This window comes from Pinus tabuliformis, chromosome 7 (genome assembly GCF_031772625.1).
Source record: "Pinus tabuliformis cultivar Carrire ecotype Pingquan chromosome 7, CPIR1, whole genome shotgun sequence".
Lineage (NCBI taxonomy): Eukaryota > Viridiplantae > Streptophyta > Pinopsida > Pinales > Pinaceae > Pinus > Pinus tabuliformis.
This window is the reverse complement of record NC_142293.1, coordinates 315,972,356-315,996,598: the sequence shown is the minus strand read 5'-3', so window position 1 is coordinate 315,996,598 and position 24,243 is coordinate 315,972,356. Positions and strand designations below refer to the sequence as shown.

The window sequence follows — 24,243 nt, the reverse complement described above, 5'->3', positions numbered from 1 at the left end:
TACATAAATTTTTTTTTTTAAAGAAGAATATACTTTTAATACAAAAAATTTACAGTAATAAATATTACTGACATATTTTAAAAAATAAAATTAATTTGACTTTTTAATAAAAAAATATTTAATTTTAATTAAAATTAAAATGAAAAATGTATATTAAATTATAAATAAATATATGAAAATTCTGAATATTTTGAAATTATTTTTAATTATAAGTTTTTATATTACTATATAATTCAATGATTACACAAAGTTCACTCATATTAAATATCTCAATAGTTAAAGAAAGAAATTTAATTTAATTTAATTTATTTATTTTTAATAATAATATATTAGTGATGATGATAATGATTAACATCCACTAAGACTAATGTGTTCTATCGCACCCTAAGAAAGTAATATATTACTTGATGTTTTTGAACAATTTATTTCTATGATAAAAAAGAAGGTAGAGAAACATTACTAGGTCACTGAAGTGTTGTTGACTTAACAAGTCAAGACGGTTGATAGTGTGGTAAAGATTTTGAAAATTAGAACACATGTGAGTAAAAGAGAGACAATCTAAGCAAAAAAACTTTTCATCTCCAACCCTCTTAGTATTGCAAATGTGAGAAACTCTTTTGTCCCAAGGTGTTTTTGGGAATTAAACAACGTCCAATTTAACTTTAAAGCTTGTGAGAATTAGTTCTTATTTGATAACGTTCATTTTATTCTTAGCATTGTTCAAGAAAAAATGATAACTATGGTTTTTGAGATTTGGGTTGATCACTTCCATATAATACCTTAGCTTCCTTTTTCCCTCTAACTCCTTATTGTACCACAACTTATCCTTAAATTTGAAAGTAATAATATTTTTAATATTATCCTTATTCTTCAAGACGATCGCCTCCTTTTCCCCAATGGTATAACCTTATCTAAAATTAATTAAATAATCTATAATCTATAAAATATTAAATATTATTTTCCAAATTATATTTTGTTTTTATAATAGAGATTTCTTAATTAATTTTTAATATATTTTGATGAAATAAAAATGATATTTAATTATTTTTTGTTGATAAAAGCGCCAATTTTATATTACTGATGATAAAACAAGTACATATTGATTGTCATCATCTCCTCTTACCTTGTTCCGACTAGATTGTTGGTGAGCAGAGTTGGAATATACAACATAAGGTTTCCCAATTTTCACCTTATTTCTGGAGGGTTTCTCAGCCATTCAAGCTAAAAAAATGATAAAATTAAGACACAACCTATCACATTCATTTCAAGGTGGTGGATGCAATGGATGCATATTTGCATGAGCTAGATTCTCCCTTTGAATTTTCTAGTCATGCTGGTGAAATTCAATATGATCCATTCGATCTTAATTCTCATGCAGACGATCATGAATTTTGTTGGCTTCAAAGGACATGTACTAATTGCTCCAGAATTTCCTCTTGGGTAAATTGAATATCGTTCCAATAGGCAACATTATCGTTGTGTTCCTCGTACCTATGGTCCCAGAGGATGTATAGGTTGGCCTAGATCCTTCAAAGCTGTTCAAAAATGGAGTCTAAGGAGGTGGCCTGAACTACTTAGTCGAGGGGCATCACAGGAATTTGAGAGAGCTCCTCCTCTCTATCCAAGCTAGCTAAATGTGCCTTACGGGGGAAGAGTCACCACTACCTCTATTATTGGTACGTCCACACTAGCCACCCCCTTGTCGGGGTCTTCCTCACTATCTTTACATACTTGCAGGTAGAACAACACCACATTCCCATAGGTATTAACACTCACCACTTCCTTGCCCAGTACCTTCCACCCATCACGAAACTGCACACCTTCCTGGAATTAGGTGATGGGAATCACTTGACCAATTGTAGGCAACCCCTGACCACCCAACACCACAAAGATAATTCAACCTCTCACATACATCTAATCACAATGACCATACAGTATAATGGACACAATTCAATAATGAAGGCCCCTCAAGCCACAAGAGATCTTTAGCCTTGACACTCCCACCCTGATAACATACACAGGCTCTATTCCTCTTCCCCATAAGGCCCCAATACACAACAACCCCTATACCAAGTGAGACTACTATCACAACGGCGAGATACAAGTGCTCAACAATGGAAACTTGAAGGCACATAGTTCTCCTCACAAGGGGTATAGACGCCACGAAGATTACACTAATTACCTCCCCACCCTTCTAATACCCATAATAACTCACACAGAACGCAAACTTCCTCATTGAGCAGTTGTCTGGCTTGGCCCAACAAGGACACCATTCCCCTTGAACGATAAACCAACAACTAACAATAGACATAAAATGAAAACAACCTGCAGACACTAGACCAGGTGATAGAGCATTACCCGAACTTGCTGGATGGAAAATTTCTATTGATGCAGCACATGGGAAACCAACAGGTGGAGACCTCAGAGACCAAAGAAGATACATACAACTATCCACACAAATTTCACTACTTGTGGCATCCATGGATCCCAAACGAATACTTGGACACAAAACCAAACACATAGGATGATTGCAACCACCAGCAGCTTACCACCTGACCTTTTGGCTTACGCTAATGACCTGACCAATGAACATAATCGTTACCCTTCTACTCCCCATTTTTTCTCACCGCCCGCCACAGACACACTAAGGTCTTCCTCCTCCAGAGCAAGCACTAAACCTCCCTCTTTCTTGAGACTTCCATTGATGCGCCAAGAGCCCCTCATCTTGTTGCATTAAACCATGCATGGTGAACAACTGGATGATGGTAGGGATCCCAAGGCCCCCTCTATTGCATATCGATCATGCCCATCACGGGAAAAATAACTTTAATTAAAAATTAATAAAAATGTTTTTAATTAAATAATTAAAAATATTATTTTATTTGATCCAATCATATATTATTTTAAAATATTAATTTAAGTATAGTAAATATGTATTATTTTAAATTAGGTTTTATAAAATATTGAAAGGGATTAAATTTCTTAAATCAATTTTTTTAATCATTTAATTCCATATCATGTATTATTTGCTTAATATTAAATGATAAAAATATAGATGTTAAGAAATTTGATCCCTCTAGTGGCTCTTTACAACCCAGTATAGAGGGAGGTGTGAAAACCTAAATGTTTGCACATTTATATGACAACTCAATTAAAAAATAATAAAAAGTTAAAACTAATATAGATATGAGTATGGGGAGATGTTATAGTGTCTATAAATCAGTGTAAACATTTAAATGTTGGCTTAATTAATAAAAATCAAAATAAAACCATTGATAAAAAATATTTTAATTTATTTTAATTTTAAATTTATTGAATTTAAATCATCTTAATTATAAATATAAAAAATAAACATATATAATTTTGTTCTTAAATTTTGAATTTATTCAAATTATGTCAAAAATTTATTTTAAAAATTTCAATTTGTTTAAAATAAAATCTAAAATGAAAAAATAAAAATTAATAAAAATTTGGTTTTGAAATATTTAAATTTCAACCCTATTATACTTTAGATGTATTTCTTTTTCTATATATATTTTTGTAATTTTACATCAATATAAAGTTTTCATTATTCATGTTATTTTATATGGATGTGAGGTTTATACTATAGATGTATTTCTTTTTCTATATATATTTTTGTAATTTTACATTAATATAAAGTTTTCTCTATTCTTATTATTTTATATGGATGAGGTTTGAGAATGAAACATTTTTAAAGAATAATGCAGTATTATAATTTATAATAATATAATATCAATATTAAAGAAAATACTCCCTATCTTATCTTCCTCATGCAAACAATCCTTGTCCCAATTGAGAGCATGCTATGACCAAGTCTATAAGAATTAAAGAAGATTAAAGACATGGTGATGACAATGTATTTAATGTGTAAGAAGAGGTTAAACAACATGTAAGATACAAGATAAAATTGACTCTTGTCCCAATTGAGAGCATGTTATGACCCAGTATTTAATAATTAAACAATATGAAAGACATTGCTATGACTAGGCATTTAATGTGTAAGAGAGGTTAAACAATATGTAAGATACAAGACTTCCCAAAATTGCTTCAAACTCTAGCCAAAACCATCTTCAAAAGGGGGTTTCATAAGGATTTCATTGGGAGATAAAGGAAGAGATGATTTTGTAAAACAAAGATAATATTCAAAATATTATTACCTCAAAATTTTCAGGAGAAATTGTGGTTCCATAAGGTGTTAGAGGGGGAAAGGAAATTAAGAAATTATAAGGAATTTATTTTCACTAGTGTAAAGAAAAAATAAACATTGCTAAAATAAGAATATATTCTCTATGAACTTCATAGTGAAATTGAGTGTTGCAAAATTCCAAAACCCATTGGAATGAGAGAGTTTGTCATTTTCTTGACACTAAAAAAATTAAAGATGAAAATCACTTTCTCTTAAATTGTCCATCAAGTGCTCTTATTAAATTTAAATTTCAAAATATTTATCAAAATACCCATATTATTAATTTTTAACTCAATAAAACTATGATGATCTTGGAATATTTTTCTTGATGTTTATTTTTAATATTTTCTTTTTTAATATTCTAAATACTATCTTACTAATATGGATAAACTATTTTTGATCTAATTAAATATTAATCATTATCATATAAATATAAATTTATTATATATAACTTAAATTTATTAATTTTTTTAATATAATATCTATATATAAATATATAGATAGCTAACTTATATAATTATAATTATATACCTATATAAAGGTTAGTAAAAGTAGGTAAATTATATATATATATAAAGTTTGGTAAAAAATAAATTTTATGAAAACTATTTTTTTCCTATTTGTATATACATTTAAAATAAATATGAACCATGCTACCTTTATGTTAGTTTAAAATAAATACACTTGCTTTGCAAAAATGTTTGCAGGTTGAATCTTGAATCTCTCTATGGCGATGAAACACTTTGTATCTGTATTCATTTTTATGATATTAATATATAAACCATATAAATAACTTATAAAAATGTTTGTACCGCTGATTGAATCGCTCTTTGTAATAAAACTTGCAAAATTGATTAGACTGGTGGTTGAATCTCTCTAGAGTGAGAACTTTTTGTTTCGAAGAGAATAACCTACGAGACAAGATTGCATGATTGATCTCTAATCAATTTATTTCTATATATGTCTGAAGAATGATTCTCCAGAATTAAGTATATTGAATATATATTTCAATGCTGCAGGTTGTGTTTTTATTTACTTATTTATTTTGGTGTTAATTTAAAGTTAACTTAACTTTGTAAGTTTGGTTGGGTTGAAAATGTGTTTTTATTTCCTTATTTATTTTGGTGTTAATTTAAAGTTAACTTTGTAAATTTGATTTGGTTATTTTTATTTATATAAGAAATTTTGGAAATGTTTTAAAATTAAGTTAATAAAAATAAAATTCAACAACCAATTTAATTCCGTTCACTCCTTTTATCGGATTTTAAAACATTTTCAAAATCTACAAACTAACCACTCTACTTCACTTCTCTCCATCAGATTTAAACCATTCTCAAAATATGCAATTAAATTAAATTCAGCGAACTTTTTTATTAACTGAACTAGCACTAAAACTCTTCTTTGTAAATGATTTCCATGCAAAATGAAAAAGGCGTGTGGTGACTGAATGATAACTTGATAACTTGCTCTGAAAGACCAGCCAGACTTAGACACAATGATAATTTATATTTCCGATTTATACATGCACAGTCTTATTTCATAAGACAAAAGACGAACGAAAGCCCAGCTGAACTTCACGTTCTTCCCGTCTCCTTACCCTAGTAAGCAACCCAACCCATATCCTCGCTGTTATATGTAATATCACACAATATATATCTATACATAATACTGGAAACCAAGTCGTTCATGTGTCAGTTGTGATCGGAAACTTCAGTGGGCGCAGTCTCGCCTTTGGAGCAGCAATACGCGCAGCCATAGCGGCCCATTCGACAGCAACGGCCGTATCGGCAATCTCTTCCATATCCATCGACTCCACTTATTTCAGCCTCTGCAAAAGCAGTAAAATATTTCAATCACCATTAAAGTTATAATTAATTGAGAATATTGTAGATATAATTTTGGCCCGGATTGTGTAAGTAGGTTGAAACGTACCACTGTTCTGGTACATACACTTTGTGGGTTTTTAAAAACAGAAACAGTTTTTTTTCACTTGTTTTGTTTTTAAAGATGAGACTTTCAAGAGCGCATCATTATGGATCTTATTGCACAAATAGGATTCCAGAATAGTCGGAGAGTTTGTAATCAACTTAATTGAGTTTGTAATCAACTTAAGTTTAGATGAGCAAAGTTGCATCTTAATGTTTACTTAAAGTGGTATTTTTAGGTTAAGTTCAGATGAGCAAAGTGGCATCTTAATATTTACTTAAAGTGGTATTTTTAAGTTGTTGGAAATTTCTGTTTATTTCAAACACAAAAAAAATAGCACAGAGAACAACGCTCTGGTTTTCTACACGATCTTTATTATAAAACAATAATAAAAAAATTTGTCTTCCTCAACTCAGAGGGATTTACAACAGGAACACTTCAGTTCCAGAACCTGAGTCCAATATCTCAGAAAACTAAAAATAGTTCAGCACTGCTGTGAGTTGCAAGAAAAAAGAACTTCTTGGCTAATACTCTCCATTCTAATCGTCTCTGCTCTTGCATTTTCTTTTTGTATATGGTGAACAACACAAAATATCTTTTCAATACGTGTTGTTTTTTCCCATACTTCCGTGAAAATAAAAAATAGTAAAATTTAAGATTTCACCTACATTTACCAACCCTAGTAAATATCATTTATTACACGGTTCAAAATATCATATTTGAATTTAATGCATGCTTATCACACCATCGCATCGCAAGAAGAGAACGGATGTGCCACCGCCTCTATAACCTTTAAATCATGCGATCTGCGATATGCGATCGCATCGCAAATATCGCATCGCAGATAATCAAGCATGCAACGAAGGGTGACGAGAGAAAGTGCGATATGCGATCTGCGATCGCATCGCAGGGAAAGTCCAATCGCTGTTCAGCTCTCGGCAGATTAAAATTATCATTCCAACACTCCCCCTTAATTTTAACTGCTGGGTTTTTTCTGCATACCCAGGCATTTCCTGAAATGATCAAAGCTTTTCTTTGCCAATGGTTTTGTCAGGATGTCAGCTAGCTGATCCTCTGTTCTGCAATGCTGCAAAACAATTTCACCATTGTTAACCAATTCACGTATGAAGTGAAATTTGGTGTCTATATGCTTTGTTCTTTTATGAAAAACAGAATTTTTAGACAATGCTATTGCTGAGCTATTGTCGCAGTAAATGGTTGTGCCCTTTCCTTGTTCATGACACAAGTCTCTGAGAACTCTTCTCAGCCATACTTCTTGGCATGCTGCTGCTGTTGCTGCCACATATTCTGCCTCTGCTGTTGACAAAGCCACAACTGGTTGCTTCTTGGAAGCCCATGAGATGGCTCCCGATCCCATATGAAACACATATCCCGATGTGCTTTTCCTATCATCAACACTTCCAGCCCAATCACTGTCAGTGTAACCTGTCAACATGAAACTTTCAGAAGAGGAGTATAAAATACCAAACCCCTTCGTTCCATTCACATACCTTAGAATCCTCTTGGCTGCCTGCCAATGAGTCTCTTTCGGTCTTTCCATAAATCTGGAGATTAAGCTCACAGCGTGCATAATGTCCAGCCTAGTTGCAGTCAAGTACATAAGGCTGCCAACTATGCTCTTGTACAATTTTGGATCAAAATCCTTACTGCTGTCTTCTTTGGTCAATTTCAACCCCATTACAGTTGGAGTCACAACTACCTTGCAGTTCTGCATGTTAAATCTCTTTAACACTACTTCTACATATTTAGCTTGAGAAATGAAAACACCATTTTCACTTTGGTCTACTTCAATTCCAAGAAAATATCTTAAGAAGCCCAAGTCAGTCATTTCAAATTCACTTTTCATGACTGCTTTAAAATCAGCAATGAGTGAAGCATCATTGCTTGTAAAAATCAAATCATCTACATATAAAACAACAATAATAATCTTACCGTCATTATCCTTTATGTAGAGTGTGGGTTCACCATCACACTTGTCAAACCCATTCTCAACCAGGTAAGCATCTATTCTGTTGTACCATGCTCTTGGAGCTTGCTTCAGCCCATAAAGAGCCTTTTTGAGTTTGCAGACTTTATGCTCTTGGCCTTCAACTTCATAGCCTGGAGGTTGTTCAACGTAAACCTCTTCTTTTAACACTCCATTCAGGAATGCAGATTTAACATCCATCTGATAAATCTTCCATTTGTGTTGTGCTGCAATAGACAACATTGTTCTGACTGTTTCCATCCTTGCTACTGGTGCAAAGGTTTCATCATAGTCTTTGCCTTGTTGCTGCTTGTAGCCTTTCACAACAAGTCTTGCTTTGTGCCTGTCAATCTTGCCTTCAGCATTGCTTTTGGTCTTATAGACCCACTTAACTCCAATGGCATCTTTGCCTACAGGGAGGTCCACTAACTCCCATGTTTTACTCTTCTCAATTGCACCAATTTCTTCATTCATTGCTTCAATCCATTTATCTTCATTTATAGCATCTTCAAAATGAACTGGGTCATCAACATGACAATATAAAGCGAATAATGAATTCAGACCGGTATTGTTACTTACCTCTCCTTGTTCATAAATCTCATTCAGATTTCTGAATCTTGGTCTTCTTGGTGTGCTTGGAGTTCCATCCGAACTTGAGGGTATTTCTGATCCCTGTGGTGTGCTTGGAGAAGCACTTCCTTGACTTCTTGAGGCTGTTCGAATTCCAGATTGTGGTGTGGTTTGTTGTACTTGCTGTGGTGTAGGAGGAGCCACCAAGGAAGGATTATTTGCTGCTGTCCCTTCCTCTTCTTCTTCGTGAGACACAATTGTCTTCACATTCACTGTCTTCTCTAAGCTTCCATCCCAAGCTTCATCTTCAATGAACTGCACATCTCTGCTTACTATCAATTTCTTGGTGGATGGATTATAGAGTTTGTATGCTTTTGACTCATCACAATAGCCAATAAAGACACACTTATCCCCCTTACTATCAAGCTTCTTTCTTAGCTGATCCGGTACATGTGCATATGCCACACAACCGAATACTCTCATGTGAGTGACAGTTTGTTTTTGACCACTCCATGCTTCTTCTGGTACTTTGTTCATGAAAGCTTTAGTTGGGCATCTATTCAAGATGTAAACTGCGCAAGTAACAACTTCTGCCCAATACTCATGCGGCAAGTGTTGTGCCTTCAGCATACTCCTGCCCATGTCAAGAATGGTCCTATTCTTTCTTTCACCAACACCATTTTGCTGAGGTGTATACCTCGTGGTGAACTTCTTTTGTATGCCATTCTCTCTGCAAAAACGCAGAAAGTCTTGGGAGATGTACTCTCCTCCTCTATCTGTTCTGAGCACTTTGATATAATGCCCACACTATTTCTCAACAAGAGTTTTGAAGTGGCGGAATTTCTCAAACACTTCACTCTTCTGTTTCAGCATATACACCCATGTCTTTCTGGTGTAATCATCAATGAAAGTTAAAACATATTTATTTCCGGCAAATGATGGTGTTTGCATCGGTCCACACACATCGGAGTGAACAATTTCCAATGGTGCTTTTGCCCTTATACTCTTTCCTACTGGAAAGCTTTCTTTGTGTTGCTTGCCCAAGATGCAGCCTTCACAAAGGCTGTCTGGTTTCTCGATCAATGGTAATCCCTTTACCATTTCATTTCTGTGCAACAGATTCAGGCCTCCGAAATTGAGATGTCCAAATCTCAAATGCCACAACCAATTCACATCTTTCAGTTGTTCCTGAAAGACTTCTTGTGTTACAGCTGCAATAGTTCTTCCTTCCTTCAAATCTGCCCTGAGTTTGAGAGGAAACATTCTATTGCTTGTCATTTGCACCTGTGCAATGATCTTCTTACTTGGAGGCATGTCTCTGATTGTACACAAATCATCTTTGAAGAACACGTTGTAACCCTTGTTTATGAGTTGTCCAATGCTCAAAAGATTACATTTCAGACCAGGTACATAGTATACATCTGGCACAATCATCTGTTCTCCATTTTTTGCTCGGATACTGACTCTGCCCTTACCCTTGACAGATATCGTATCATCAGTCCCTGTTGTTACCTCAGATTTCACATTTTCATCCAGATTGGCAAACATTTCAATATTTCCAGTCATGTGATTACTACAACCTGAGTCTAAGAACCAAAAATCTTCTTGTTTGTCTTGTGCTATGTTACATGTTAACAGCACGTTCTTTGGGTTCTTATCTTCTTCATTTGCAAAATTAGCATTCTGCCTATTATTCATGTCACTTTGCTTTTTCCTACATTCATTGGCATAGTGCCCATATTTCTTACAATAATGACATTGGACTTGGGATTTGTCATACCTTTGTCCATGAGCTTGCTGTTTGCTTGAACCTTCATCTTCGTTCTGATTGCAGCTCCTTCCGCTTGTGCTTGCAGGATGATTGCTGCCTCTGTTTTGGCTTCTTCCACGACCTCTGTAATTTGCTCTGCCTCGACCTCTTCTTTGGCCAAAAGACATCTGAGTTTTGAATGCTTGCTCAAAAGAGGAATCTGTTCCTCTGCTCAGTCTGTGTTCATGAGACAACAGAGAAGCACTCAGCTCATCTACTGTGAACTGTGAGAGATCTTTTGTTTCTTCTATTGCTACCACAATAGATTCAAACCTTGAGGGTAAGCATCTCAAGATTTTCTCTACAATCCTTCTATCTTCAAGAACCTCACCATGAGATCTTATCTGGGTTATCAAGCCAATAACCTGAGTGAAGAATGAATCTATTGTATCAGATTCTTTCATGCTGAGATTTTCAAAGTCTTTCCTCAACATCTGCAACTTTGCAGTCTTCACCTTCTCCATGCCTTGATAGGCAGTTTTGAGAATATCCCATGCCTCCTTGGACTTTGTTGCTGCTGCAATCCGTGGAAAAACACTTTCATGTACTGATTGGAAGAGGAAAAAGAGGGCTTTGGCATCCTTCTTCTTGTCACTCTTCAACTGGTCTCTTTCTGCTGCTGTCAAAGCAGCCAACGCTGTTGCATCTGCCGGTTCAGCATAGCCTGTTTCGGCCAGCTCCCATATTCCTTGAGAAGCAAACAATGCTTTCATTGTTATGGACCAATAACTGTAGTTTTTCCCATTAAAATGTGGTAGTTGGGGATTTGTCAAACCAGTTCCAGCATCTGCCATCTTAACTTGTGGAAAAATAAAGAAGAGATACTGGCTGTAAAAACTTTTCTGCTGGTAAAATCTGCTCAACAGGCTTCTTTCAGCTCCTACAGTGAAAAAACAAAACTTTGTTTTTTAATTCACTGAGTGCCTAGACTAGCTCCAATACCATGTTGGAAATTTCTGTTTATTTCAAACACAAAAAAAATAGCATAGAGAACAACGCTCTGGTTTTCTACACGATCTTTATTATAAAACAATAATAAAAACTGATACAGAATTTGTCTTCCTCAACTCAGAGGGATTTACAACAGGAACACTTCAGTTCCAGAACCTGAGTCCAATATCTCAGAAAACTAAAAATAGTTCAGCACTGCTGTGCGTTGCAAGAAAAAAGAACTTCTTGGCTAATACTCTCTATTCTACTCGTCTCTGCTCTTGCATTTTCTTTTTGTATATGGTGAACAACACAAAATATCTTTTCAATACGTGTTGTTTTTTCCCATACTTCCGTGAAAATAAAAAATAGTAAAATTTAAGATTTCACCTACATTTACCAACCCTAGTAAATATCATTTATTACACGGTTCAAAATATCATATTTGAATTTAATGCATGCTTATCACACCATCGCATCGCAAGAAGAGAACGGATGTGCCACCGCCTCTATAACCTTTAAATCATGCGATCTGCGATATGCGATCGCATCGCAAATATAGCATCGCAGATAATCAAGCATGCAACGAAGGGCGACGAGAGAAAGTGCGATATGCGATATGCGATCGCATCGCAGGGAAAGTCCAATCGCTGTTCAGCTCTCGGCAGATTAAAATTATCATTCCAACATAAGTTAAGTTGAGATGAGCAAAGTGGCATCTTAAAGTTTACTTAAGTCGTATTTTTAGAGTTAAGTTCTAAGTAAACTAAGTAAGAGTTTTCAAAGTGAACTAGTCGTATTTTTAGAGTTAAGTTCTAACTAAACTAAGTAAGAGTTTTCAAAGTGAACTAGTATATGTGGGGAAGATATTTTCTAGGGAAAATTTTAAGGGGTTAATATTAGCAAAGTAGGCTAATCTTCCATGTTTTTTTTATAAGAAAATTCACCAATTAAAAAATTCTTCAATTTTCATTTTTATAGAGATGAATTCACCTAAAATTCTTCAATTTTCATTTTTATAAAGATGAATTCACCTAAATTTTATAATGTAAAAATATTTTACCTTAAAAATCTCTAAAAATCTCTAATAATATATATGGTCTAAGATAAAACAATTAAAAATTTAAACATTTTGAAAAATTATCATCAAACAATTTAAAATTTTGATATCGAAATTAGTAAAATTTATTTTGATATCAAAATTACTAAATTTTAAGATAAATTTCGATCTTTAAAATTTTCTTCATCGCCCATTCACACAGTTCAACCTACACAGTTCAGTTCAGCCTACTTAGTTCAGGCGTATAATAAATATACATTCAAATAAATAAAATAGTAAAAACACAAGGAGCAAACAACTATACCATATACCTTCAACACCTTTCTGACCCATCCCAACTTTCCTCGACTCTTCTCCCGCTGCCACAGACAAGATGAAAAACAGTGCAAACAAACTGAGAACTACAAAGATAAACCGACCTCTTATCGCCATGATTAAAAGGCCCTCGACTGCAATGCAAACTTGGTTCAGAAAAAAAAGTGGAGACCAGCGGAGATTATATAGCAAAACAGGAGCGGTGAGCTTTCCTGCAATAAATGAAGAACGGATATGGCCTGGATTGTGCCAGTGGAGACTATAAACCAAAACTGGAGCGGTAAGTTTTTCTCCAATAAATGCTGGACGGATATCATGGCCAGGATTGCAGCTAGGTTAGGGACAAAATTCAACAGACACAGGGTTCTTCTAAATCGGTCTCCTGTCCATAGATTCAGCAGTCTTCTGGAATATAAACAGACCAGCTGTCTATCTCAAAATCCAATTTCTTTGGTTTTTTTCCACGGTGATAGTAACGTCATGGATGCCTCTTATTATCCGTATTGGGGAGATACACGTCTTTTTGTCTTCTGGAAGGTTAATGCCATTTGCTGTCCAAGAACTCTGGCTTGTTTGTCTCTACATATACTCAGCCATAGTTAATTATAAGGAATATATATGCAGGTTGACAAGTGAACCAGACTTAGTCTTCTGGAATATAAACCGACCAGCTGTCTATCTCAAAATCCAATTTGGCAATTTCCACGGTGACAGTAACGTCATGGATTACTCTTATTATCCGTATTGGGGAGATACACGTCTTTTTGTCTTCTGGAAGGTTAATGCCATTTGTTGTCTAAGAACTCTGGCTTGTTTGTTTCTACATATACTCAGCCATAGTTAATTATAAGGAATATATATACAGGTTGACAAGTGAACCAGACTTTTCAACCTCATGAATGAGCTTCATCCATAACCGACTCACATTTCAAAAACTCTCACTTCATACGTTTGACTCAGTTTTCTTGAATTTGTTTTTATGGCGTTTTTAGAAATATTTTTAAATTTAATAAATACGAGCAAAATCAAACGATTAACTTTGTTTTCTTTAAATTTTGAGATATTCGTAGAAAATTGAACTGAGCAAAATTTTGAAGTATTCCTAAACAATTGATCTTCGCTTTCAATATTCTTAAAATCCATAATCAAAATAAAAATACCCATATCATTAAAATCCATAATCAAAATAAAAGTACCCATATCACTTAGATACCTCCCTTCCATAATAAAAATACCCATATCAGTTAGATACCTCCCTTCCATGATTGGAGTTACCAACAAAAAAAAACAAAACAGAGATCTCTAAAATCACGACTGGAATCTTCACCCGAGGCTTTTATTCCTCGTACTCTGCAAGCTTTTATTCCTCGTACTCTGCAAGTGGTTCTTAGATTATCCATGTAAATTTCTTCGTCTAATGATTGAAACCTTGCGGGTTGGTCCTGTCTTTACCTAAACGGTCCTGTCTTTAGCTAAACAGAGAAGATCGATCCTTGTTGGAGCATTTAGTCTCTTGATACTTTCATGTTAGTGCGACCTCTCTTAGTTTCCTTGAGAGGCATGGTCACGTTTAACCAAAGTGGACATCTTGAGAGGCATTGTCAAGTTTAATCATAGTCCACATAATAACTTTATTTTGGGAAAATAAATCAGTTGAATGGGTTAGAAAATGTATTATTTTTTAAAATTTTAAGAGATAGTTTAATTGGTGGAGTTCTGTACTGGGTCAAATCTCTTAGACACCCTTGGGGTTAGGCCCATAAACTTACTAGTGGATGTGACCGTGAGCTATTATTGAAAAGAAAAACCATATAATTTTGTTAAATGCAGTATGTTCAGATCATCTAATTGAATTATTTGGGTAAATTTCAGGCTTAAATCTTGTCATTATTATTTTAAGTTAATATTAATAATTTACAAGTCAGTAACTTTCATGGATCTTCATCAAGGTATTATGTTGAAATACAAGACAATGATGAATTATAAACACATTGCAACATCAAAGTGGAAGGATGTTCAACAAATAGATTTTAGTGGAAAATTGAGTATTGGACTTATTTTCAAAACAATGAGATATAAGAATCTATCATTTATATTATCATTAAGAGGGTTGAAGACAACAAATCTATATTTTTGTGATATTAAAAATGCTGAAGACATGTAAGGATTTATCATTCTAATGGTATTAAAAGGGCGAGAAACAGAGTCATTTTCTCTTAAAATGTCTTATGTACACCCAAATTATAACTCAATTTCAAAATATATGTTATATTTTTAATTCATCAAAATTATGATAATACAATAATATTGGAGTAATTGTCTTATTTGTTTAAATATAAAAATAGATTATAAAGAAATTTAAGTGATTTTTTTTAAATAGATAAATAAAGAAATTATGATTAGGTAACAAAAGAGAATGTGAACCTAGGTCGTTCAAGTTTCAACAATTTGACAATTCTCAAATTAACCAATTTTGCTACCCATAGATATCAACCACCATCATTATTATAAAAGTGGTGTACTTTATTTATTTTACTTATTTAATGTGGCATATGTAATAGTTATTACTTTTCATTTATAATTATGAAAATTTGAGAAAAAAATTGAAATCATAACATCATCAATAAATATCTAAATTATATAAAAATGAAAAAAATAAATATTGTTTTAAATATTTTTCATTTGTAAATTATTAGAATATTGTATTTTTAATTACTGAAAAAATTGATTTTATATATATCTTAGATTTAAGACTTTTGTGATCCATAATGTAGATAGATGTTTTTGGGATTAATCATATTATAAGGATTTGGTGGTTTCACATGGATGCATCATTGCCCATAATTAGCTGTTGATAAATCAATTAATAAGGTAAGTAAAATATTATTAAAAATTAGAGATAAGGAGTTATCTATTAAAGTAATAATATATATTTAGTTGAAAACTAGCTCTTAGGAATAAATATAAATATAAAATATTTTATACCAATATTCTAATAATCAATTATTTAGTAAGGTAAGAAAATATCATTTAGAAATCCCACGTAAGGATTTATCTATTAAAATATTATATATTTATTTAAAAACTACCTCTTAGGAATAAATAAATATTATTTTAATTTTAATAATTAATTAATAAGGTAAGTAAAATATTAAAATATTATATATTTATTTAAAAACGAGGTGTTATAAAATATTTAATTCCAATAATTTAATAATTAGTTGATAAGGTAAGTAAAATATTATTTAAAGTCCTAGTCAAGGAGCTGTATATTAAAAAATTATCTATCTCAGAGTAAACAAAATGTTTTATTTTAATGTTTTAATAACTAATTAGATATTATCAATTTATAAAATATTATTAGGGGGTAACTTATTCCAAATAAATAAAATATACCTAAGTTCAATGTATAGAAGCAGAGTTATAGTTTAAGAAATGGTTCTATAAATAATAATATATGAAATGAAAAAGAGGTTACTTATTATTATTTAGATACAAATAGGTCATTAGGCATATACATACATTAGTTATATTAACTGACCTAATAAATAATATTGCGAAAAATAAATAGTAGAGAAAGACTCAACTTTAATAAATATTCGAAAAAATGAAGTTCAAGAGGGGAACAAGATAATAACAAATATCCAGAGGGTTACAAAAATATGTATAATAATTAAAGGAGGAAACAAGAAAAATGATAACTAAGTAAAACAAAAGGAGTTAAAGAAGAAAATAATAGTAAAAATAAACAACTAAAAATAAGCTAGAAATAAAAAGTAAAAGGGAGAAGAAAGAGAGGAAGAATCAAGAAGTGAGGTACGAAATCTAGCTCTTACTTAATTTCCGACCATCATCCCTATTAAGATTTCTGACATGCCTCTAAATCTCAATCGCTTCTCTAAGCTTGCTATGGTGGAAGTGAACAACCCTAGCAATGAATTTGGATTCTTCAATGCGCACATGGTGTTTTATTTTCTCTGCATGCTCAGCTAGGGCTGATGAGCGGGATCAATTATGTCTAATATATGTAGCATGCTCATGGATTCTCTATTTAATAGACCTACCTGTTTCTCCAATATAGGGAATACCACAAGAGCAGGGAACAAGGTAGACACCCTTCGTGTCCTTAGGGCCAATAGAGTATTTAACAGATCGAAGAAAATTTTTAGTGGTACTGAGTGGCCTGAACGAAGAAGAGACATAATCTTTCTAAGGAAATGGGCAATCCTATCCGTGGTTCCTTGGATATATGAGAGATGAACCTTAGAGACAAGATCAACATGAGCAAGCCCTCCACAATTGAACTCGATGATCACCCCTCTGTTGATTTTCTCTTCAACTAGTGCCCCATCTGAGTCCACATGCATGCCCACCATTTCAAGTTTCAAAATTCGTTTGGATCTATGGATGGTTTCAATAGAATCCCATCTCAACATTGCTCCTTCTTCTAACAACCTCTTCCGAATCTCTATCGTCTTGAAATGAAGAGTTCCTCTCTTTGTTAAATTGAATTCATAAACAAGTATGTCAACATCCTCCAATTTTAAGAGGTCTATGTAGCAACGATTTATATTTGTACCCTTTCTTTTTCTCTTTCCGCCAATTTTTTTATCAACTACCTTCTTTGGCTTATAAACACCACTAAACGGGTGTGTATTTGTGGCATACCAATGTACTTCAACACCTGCAACATCTTCATTTTCTATAATGACTTTTATAACCTTAGCAACCCAGAATGGATAGCCATTGGGATCTCCATCTGCTAGCAATGCAATCATGCAACCCTCCTTAATATCCTGTACTGAAACTCTATAAAGGTATTCTATGGCTTCACGTTGCGCACGTGATCTTCTGAAACCAATATACATTTTTCTTTCCTCTGCCTGTGAAGAATTAATAATACCTTTTTTTTCTACGTAAAACTATATCTATTATATTAACAAGGATATAGTAAATTTACATCATGACCGTAGTCAAGCACTCTGCTCCTCCAGGAGGCAGTTCTATCCAAAACAAGCACATTTGAAAAATGTCTAATTTTGTTTCCCACGCATGGGCATGATCTTTGAAACATGAGACAAATCAAAAACTCAAAAAAGAATTGAGGGGAATGATCACTAAAACATGAGACAATACTAGAAACCCATAACCGAGTTGCCTTACAACCGTGCCCAGTGGAGAGGGGCATCCTACAGAAAAGAGAAGCATGGATGGCTTTTCTATTCATCAATGGGCTCTTCAATAATTCGACACCAGCCCATATCAGGTGGTTCCTCTATCTGTGTCACATTCTGAGCCTCAAGACCCAGATCTAGCATCATCGCCTCCCGCGCACTGTCCCTTTGTTTCCCGCTGAGGGGTGTTCTCCATAGCCAGTTGAAAAGATGAAGAGGGGTCCGGGATTGCCCTCGAATTTTTTGCCAGAGTCCTTAAATCATCAGCTAAACTTTCCTCCTGAAAAACCACTATAAAGTAGGCTGTGATCCTGGGCCTGTTTAGAGCACTGTCAAAGGTGAATATGGCGGAACCAGTGGCAGGGATAGGTCTGGGCCGAGATTTAGAGGCTTGAGATCTTCCTCTTTTGCTGCAAGAAGAAATCCCTCTCCTTGGAGTATGATTCAAGTCGCTGGAGGATGAATCCGTTGGGGCTCTTCTCGGCTACCCCCTACGGCTACCCAATCCAGGTCCCAATCGAGGAATCCTGCAGATGACAGTGGCCCAGATCCAGGAATGTAATTGTGGGGCAATACCTTGGATGTGGCGTTGCCTACTAATTGAGCCTCCTCTGCCAAGTTTAAGCTTTTCCTCTAGGTTTGCCAAATCCCTTCGTGTGTGCAATACCCAAAACCAAACACAGATATCAATGGCCAAGAAATAAGAACGGGAGGGCCAATTTGCGATACTTGAGCTATACTCGGGGAGGAGAATAACCAACCTCGCAAGGAAGGCCAAGACCATCAGCACCGGGGTCCAATTCCCCTCCTTCTCCCTAAATTTCTTTGCATGTGCTAAGGTATGCTGGTGGAGCGGCAGAGCCACCAAACTATCCATCTTTCTCAGCCTTTCTCCGGCTTTAAAGTTACCAGCCTTGTCTTGGGAGTCTCCTCCCATTACTGCTCCCTTGATGGATTGAGCCTTCCACTGCATGCTGGTGCGTGCGAGACTTAATTCCCTCACTGTGAGCCTGGCGTTCCAGCTGATCCAGTGGTATTGCGTATCGTGAGTCATGCAAATGTGCCGTGCGCTGGGTGTAATGACCATTCCATGATTCCTGTACTGGTCAGGCAAGTGGCGTTCTGCCCCGCCCATCCACTGTCCTGTCAACTTAACTCTCATTGCAATCACCCGCATCCGGGGGAGCAGCTTCCTTTTGAACCTGAAGTTTGCATTCCTGTGCATGATCATGGTTTTGGATTATGTCGAGTGTCCCTGTAATAAGAGTGTGCTTAGAATCCACCCCCAGGTTGGCTAAGAGGTCCACAACCTTATTTCCTTCCCGTTTTACATGAGTGAAGATGATGGCTCGATTATTGTGAAGCCATTGTTCTAAGGCCTCCAATCTAGCTTCAAGTCTCCAGCTTTTGGCAATTTTCCTAGCATGAGTCCCATTGAGAATTTTCTTGGCCATGTTGATGAGAACGAGGGAGTCACCTTCAATTTCCAGGGGTTGAAAGTTGTGGAGTCTGGAAAGGAGAAGTCCTTGCCATAGTCCCTCCAGTTCTGCTCAGCTATTGGTGTCCCATCCTATGTTGCCATAGTAGATGAGGAGGGGCGAGCCTACATGATTTCTGAATATTCCCCCATATCCAGCATTTCCGGGATTTCCTTTTGATGCTCCATCAAAGTTGAGCTTGATAGTGTGCTTTTGAGGTGGAGTCCAAGTATCCTTCTTTTCTTTGCTACTTTCTGAGTGGGCTTGAGATGGTTTTCCTTGTTGGAGTGGCAAATTCCAATTTGCCCAAATGGCCTTCTCATTTTCCAGAGTAGGAAAATCATCTGGCATCCAAGTGCGGAGCGCTAATGTCTCCTTAAGGTTCAAGCAGAAGTTGCTCCAGATGATCTCTATGGGGGTTGTTTGGTCTTTGAATATACACTTGTTCCTTTCCTTCCAGATGCACCAAGTGAGGAGCCCTGGTATTAATCTCCAAAGTTGATTGAGTGCTTCACTTTTGTATGGATTCTAGTGCCATTGGCGAATTGAATCGATGATATCTTCTAATACCCTGCATCTTCTTTGGCATCGAAAGCTGGCTTTCTCCCACATTTGGTTAGACAGGGTGCAGGAATCCAGAAGGTGCTGAAGAGTTTCCTCCTGTGATTTACAATTAACACATATTGATGGCCCATGGTAATTTCTTCGCTTGAGTTTATCCCATGTCAGTATTTTCTGGTGCCCCACCAGCCATAGGAAAAGTGATACTTTGGGCCAGTTACCAACTGACCAAATTCTCCCCCATATTGGATCTAGAGGCGATGTAGTCGAACTTATGATCTTGTGGGCTTCTGCAGTGGTGAAAGTTCCTTTTGGTAAGTAGCCCCAGCGTAGGATGTCTTTGTCCTCGGAGTATCTCACTTGGCATTTTTGGAGCTCCCCTTCCAGTTCCTTAATGGTCCTTTGATCAGCTCTATTGATTATCGATTCGCTATGCTGCCATTTCCTGTATCCTTGATCTGTTTCCTGAGTCCAATGGTGCCATATTTCTTCTTGATGCTGCTCATCCCCTGAGTGGCTTGGGAGTCGACTGAGAAGGCTGCTGAGCTTTGGCAACTGGTTCCAGGCATCCATCCAAAAACGTGTTGTTCTACCATTTCGAACCTCCCAAAAACTGTGTTGTTGAATCATTAGAAAGTGTTGTTTAGCTGCATTCCAAATGAGTGAGCCTTTTTCATTGGGCGTTAGTCTGATGAGCTCCTCCTGTGGCCTGTGATTGGCATATTTAGCTGTCCAGATGGCCGCCCATGGTTTGTTGGGGATGGATAACCATTGCCACCAGATTTTTGCGCACATTATAGCATTACTGTGGCTGGGGTCTCTCAGACCAATGCCCCCTTGCTCCTTAGGCTTGCATACAGTAATCCATTTAACCAAAGCCCATTTGCGGTTTGTGCCAATCGCTCCCCAGAGAAAGTTGCGTTGTATATTCCTTATTCTTTTTATCACCCATTTAGGAGCTGCAAGGATTGAAAAAAGATAGAGCGGCATTGCCTGTAGAACAGCCTTGATTAGTACTAGTCTGCTGGCTATATTCAGAGATCTATGAGTCCAGGAATTGAGCCGGTGGTCAAGTTTCTCAAGAAGCAGGCGCCAAGAGGTATGCTTGATAGCCGAGTCAATGAGTGGGGCTCCAAGGTATTTGGATGGGAGGGAGTCAATGGAGAAGCCCAGAATACGAGCGATGGCCCTCTGAACGACAGGAGGAGTGTGAAAGAAAAAATATGAGATTTGGATTTATTAATACTGGTTCTTGAGGCCTCGGAGAAATCATTCAGCAGGGATTTGTACATAGAAGCTTCTTGGACAGAGGGGTACCCGAACAACATGTTGTCATCGACAAACTGCTGATGGGTTATAGCAGGGGAGTTATGGATGGAAAGACCTTTAATTTGCTGGGAAATGCGAGACTGAGTGATGTGGCGTCCTAATGCTTCAGACATGAGAACAAAGAGGAAAGGCGATAGAGGATCACCCTGCCAAATGCCTCTTGAGGGGCTGAAGGGGCGGGATGGAATGCCATTGACAAGGATGGAGAAGAAAGTAGAAGAAATGAGACTATGAATCCATCGAACCCATATTGGAGAGAAACCAAAAGCTAACAGCATTTTTTGTATGTATATCCAATTTAGCTTATCAAAGGCTTTTGACAAGTCCAACTTGAGTATCATACCTGCTTGCTTAGTGTGCTTGAGAGAGTGTATAACTTCATGCGAGAGGATGATGCTGTCCAGGATCTGTCTTCCTTCCACGTAGTCAGATTGTTCAGGCGAGATGAGCAGGGGCAGTAGTGGCTTTAATCTATTGGCTATGACCTTTGATATCACCTTGTAGATTACATTGCATAGAGAAATTGGTCGGAACTTGTCTGGGGTAATGTTGCTTTCTTCCTTTGGAATGAGCGCAATAAAAGTAGAATTGAGAGAGGGCAGAAGCCAGTGCAGGGTGCGCGACTCCTCAACTACTTGCCAGACTTCATCTCTGATTAATTCCCAGAAGGCATGGAAGAAGGTGGTTGTGAATCCATCTGGGCCAGGGGCTTTACCTTCCTTGAGCTGATGCATTGCAGTGTCTACTTCCTGTTGTTGAATAGGGCAAAGAAGGAGCTTGTTGTGATCTTTAGTAATGATTTTTGGCACATTTTGGGTGATTTTTTCAATGGCTGGCCTTCTGTCTTTTTGGGGCTCTTGGTGAACCTGCCGAAAGTACCTTGTGAATTCTTGCTCAATCTCATCATGCTCTTCTACTCTTCCCCCCCTGCTTCTGAATGAAAGGGATAGTGTTGTGCATTCTCCGTTGTACTGTTGTTCTGTGGAAGAACTTGGTGTTTCTCTCCCCCTCCTTCAGCCATCTTATCCTTGATTTTTGCTTCCATAATATTTCCTCCTGCTTTCTCCTCTCCTCTAGTTGATAATGAATGCATTTCTCCTGTTCCAAAGTTTCTTCGTTGTGTCCCTCTGTGATTATTTTCTGTTGGAGCTGTTCCATTTCCTTGTTTAGATTTTGTTGCACCTGAAAAATGTTTCCAAAGGTTTCTTGATTCCAGAGCTTGATATGAGTTTTGAGATACTTGAGTTTCTGTTGAAACTGATACATTTTGGAGCCTTCAGGCGGATGAAAATTGTTCCAAGTATTTTTGATGAAGTCTTTGAATGCGGGATGAGTGATCCAGAATGCTTCAAAGTGGAATGGTCTTTTATTGGCATTACCCGATCTTTGCCACTGAAGGGCGATGGGCCAGTGGTCAGAGCCTGCATAAGGGAGAATTGTTGCTGCTATGTCCCCTCCTAAGTGGACTGCGTTATCAGACAGAAGGAATCAGTCTAGCTTGGATGCGATTTGATGCCTTCCAATCCTTCGATTGCTCCATGTGTGTGTTCCATTACAAAATTGAAACTCAATAAGGGCGTTGTTTTGAATGAACTCCTTGAAGTTCTCATTTTCCTACTCCATCCTTGTTCGACCTCCTTGCTTTTCCTCTAATTTAGTTATCATGTTAAAGTCTCCTCCAATGATCCATAGGGGGTGGGCTCTATGTAGACTCAGTGCTTCTATCGTGTCCAATAAAGCCATTTTATTGCCCGCCTCCTGAGGGAAGTAGACATTTGTAAGATGTCCGTGAATGTTGGTACCTAGAATATGAAAGGTTGCTTGGATGATGTGGTGGGATGCGTGTATATCTGAGAGCACTATCGCTTGCGGATTCCATGCTATAGCGAGCCCACCAGAAGCCCCAGAGGCATCCACTGCCACTGAGCTGCTACCTATCCAAGCTCTGGAGAGTATGTTTCCCAGAGTGTCACTGTTACACTTCGTTTCCTGAAGGAAACAAATTTGTGGCCTTTCCTGCTTTATCATGTTCTTAATCATTCTATGTTTTCCTAGGCTATTGAGCCCCCTTACATTCCATGATGTGAGCTTCATCTTTCATTATTAATGGTGGGTTTGTAATACTTGGTCAACTTCGCATATCTTCCTCAGTCAACCAGGATTTTCCCTAATGCAATTGTTCGTTGAAGGTTGGTTCTTCTCCCTTTCTTCTTGGAATCTTTTGGAGTGATGCTACCATCCCAGTAACTGCTCGGTTGGATGCCTAGCTGATGCTGCTATTATGCCCTCGCTAAGATAACTTCCAGTGTGTTGAGTTGGTGCTCCGGTATCTTGTCAAACTCCTTCTTTTTGCATGCTGCTTCGAGCTCCAGGATATCAAGTCCTCCTAGGTCGAAGCTTTCCAGCTCTTCATCCATCACTTGTGGCTGATTCATGTCTTCTGGGGCTGTGGCTGTACTCATAGTATGGATGGAGGGGGCATCCACCTCCATATCCTTTGTCTTTCCACTCAAGAACTTTCTGATTTCTTTAGGAGGCCCGAGGTTCTTTTCCGGTTGGCTAGGAAGGGAAGAGGATCCAGGGGGAGGAGGGATAACAGAGGCTGAGAGGGGTGGGAGCCTTGAGTTCGAATGCAGGGGGTGATCTTCAGAGGTGTTGGCCAGGATCTCAAAGCTGTTGCTGGTTGAAGGGAAGGATGCAGCTTCTGGCTGGGGTTTCTTCCCATTCGAGGGTTTTCTATGTGATATTTTTTGATTAGTAACCTTGGTGAAACCGTCTTGGTTTTTCATGTCAGAGGGATTGGGGGGTTGGGGTTTGGCATTCAGTGGGCAGTCCCTGAAGAGATGTCCAAGCGCATGGCATTTGCGACAATGAAAGGGTACATGTTCATAATCCA

The 24,243-nt window shown here is 36.5% G+C and overlaps 1 protein-coding gene and 1 long non-coding RNA gene across 2 annotated transcripts; both read right to left on the bottom strand.

The window, feature by feature from the left end:
• Positions 1–5,856: 5,856 nt before the first annotated feature.
• LOC149247189 (uncharacterized) lies at positions 5,857–13,087 on the bottom strand. The gene is made up of 2 exons (XR_016266605.1): positions 12,802–13,087; positions 5,857–6,035 (listed from the first exon to the last, which is right to left on the bottom strand). It is a non-coding gene; the product is annotated as an uncharacterized LOC149247189 (long non-coding RNA).
• Positions 13,088–19,529: 6,442 nt separating this feature from the next.
• Positions 19,530–21,008, bottom strand: LOC149247188 (uncharacterized). The gene is made up of 3 exons (XM_089443543.1): positions 20,248–21,008; positions 20,028–20,117; positions 19,530–19,905 (listed from the first exon to the last, which is right to left on the bottom strand). The coding sequence occupies exons 1-3, from the start codon at positions 21,006–21,008 to the stop codon at positions 19,530–19,532; spliced, it is 1,227 nt and encodes a 408-aa protein (XP_089299669.1).
• Between the last annotated feature and the right edge of the window lie 3,235 nt (positions 21,009–24,243).

What these genes read in the sequence shown, in the direction of transcription:
- LOC149247188 (XM_089443543.1), bottom strand. Translation starts at nt 21,008, where the DNA reads ATGCCGCTCTATCTTTTTTCAATCCTTGCAGCTCCTAAATGGGTGATA. An exon ending in CCAATATGGGGGAGAATTTG is followed by an intron (nt 20,118 to 20,247) that starts GTCAGTTGGTAA and finishes TGTAAATCACAG; the next exon opens with GAGGAAACTCTTCAGCACCT. An exon ending in GATGCCAAAGAAGATGCAGG is followed by an intron (nt 19,906 to 20,027) that starts GTATTAGAAGAT and finishes CTGGAAGGAAAG; the next exon opens with GAACAAGTGTATATTCAAAG.